The 1,140-nt window shown below is 36.8% G+C and overlaps 1 protein-coding gene across 1 annotated transcript in view; it reads left to right on the plus strand.

Moving 5' to 3' along the window:
• Positions 1–1,140, plus strand: part of LOC107748318 (AP-4 complex subunit epsilon-1-like) — a 20,184-nt gene that overhangs the window by 679 nt on the left and 18,365 nt on the right. The window contains exons 2-3 of the mRNA XM_016563062.1: positions 223–294; positions 368–487. Of these exons, the coding sequence (XP_016418548.1) occupies positions 223–294; positions 368–487 (192 nt within the window). The remainder of the gene's footprint in view (positions 1–222; positions 295–367; positions 488–1,140) is intronic.

The raw sequence follows: 1,140 nt of genomic DNA on the forward strand, positions 1-1,140 counted from the left end.
TAATAAAATATAAATATTATAAAACATATATTTATAAAAAACTGTAAAGTGAACAGCAAAAAGGTGGCCACTTCCAACATCAAAATACTACAACTACTACTAATAATAATAATTAAGTACAATATACAAATGTACACTATCAAGTTCATAGCAACCACATATTAAAATGCAATGCTGTGCTCTCGATTTTAAAGCACGATCTCATTTGATTTGCCTTTGCAGGAGGAGGAGAACCTCATCAAACAGGAGCTGTCTGCCATGAAAGAGCAGGTTTCATCTCCCAACACCACCATGGTGAGCGATACAGACATCACAGTCACTCAGAACTTCAGAAGCTGGTTATTTGACCTCAGTGTGTGTATTACAGAAGCAGATGAGAGAGATCATGGTGCGAGCCATGTACTGTGAGATGCTGGGCTACGACGCCTCCTTCACCTACATTCACGCCATCAAACTGGCCCAGCAGGGCGGCGTGCTGGAGAAGAGAGTGGGTACGTTTACACCGCATTTCCACTCCTCACCATATATCACTTCAATAACACATGCGCAGTACACTTTATACAGGCTCCAAAATCAGTCTCAATAATAAATGTACAAATTATAAATAAAATGCATTTAATAATACAAATATTGTATGTGTAATACATTATAACAATCATTATTTTCATTCATTTTGCCATTAATTGTAATGTAATTGTAAACTGAGACAGACTCAATCCAGAAGAACTGATGCTTCAAGAGACCTACCTGCAAAGCCCCGCAAAAGCTGCTTTAAACGCAAAGGATAGTCACACCAAATGTTGATTTAATTTAGTTAATAGAAGTTAATTGATAAAGAAAATCTGGCATTATTTTTGACTGCATCCTCATTTTACAGCATTTTTACCTAAAACTCTTTAACAGTGCTGTAGCTTTGCAGGTAGGTTTCTTTTAGCATCTTGGAGACGTTGCCACAGTTCTTCTGGATTGAGTCTGTCTCAGTTTGTTCTGTTTCTTCATGTCAGGCAAAATGATTGAGTTTGGAAATGTAAACTGATATTTCCTACTGACACACTACAGCAAAAGATAGAAATAACTGACTTAAAACCATTTTTAGCTGCTGAAAATACTAGTGTTCTAATCATTTTGGCCACCACTGTA

This window comes from Sinocyclocheilus rhinocerous, unplaced genomic scaffold (genome assembly GCF_001515625.1).
Source record: "Sinocyclocheilus rhinocerous isolate Xijiao unplaced genomic scaffold, SAMN03320098_v1.1 scaffold7614, whole genome shotgun sequence".
NCBI classification, from domain to species: Eukaryota; Metazoa; Chordata; class Actinopteri; order Cypriniformes; family Cyprinidae; genus Sinocyclocheilus; species Sinocyclocheilus rhinocerous.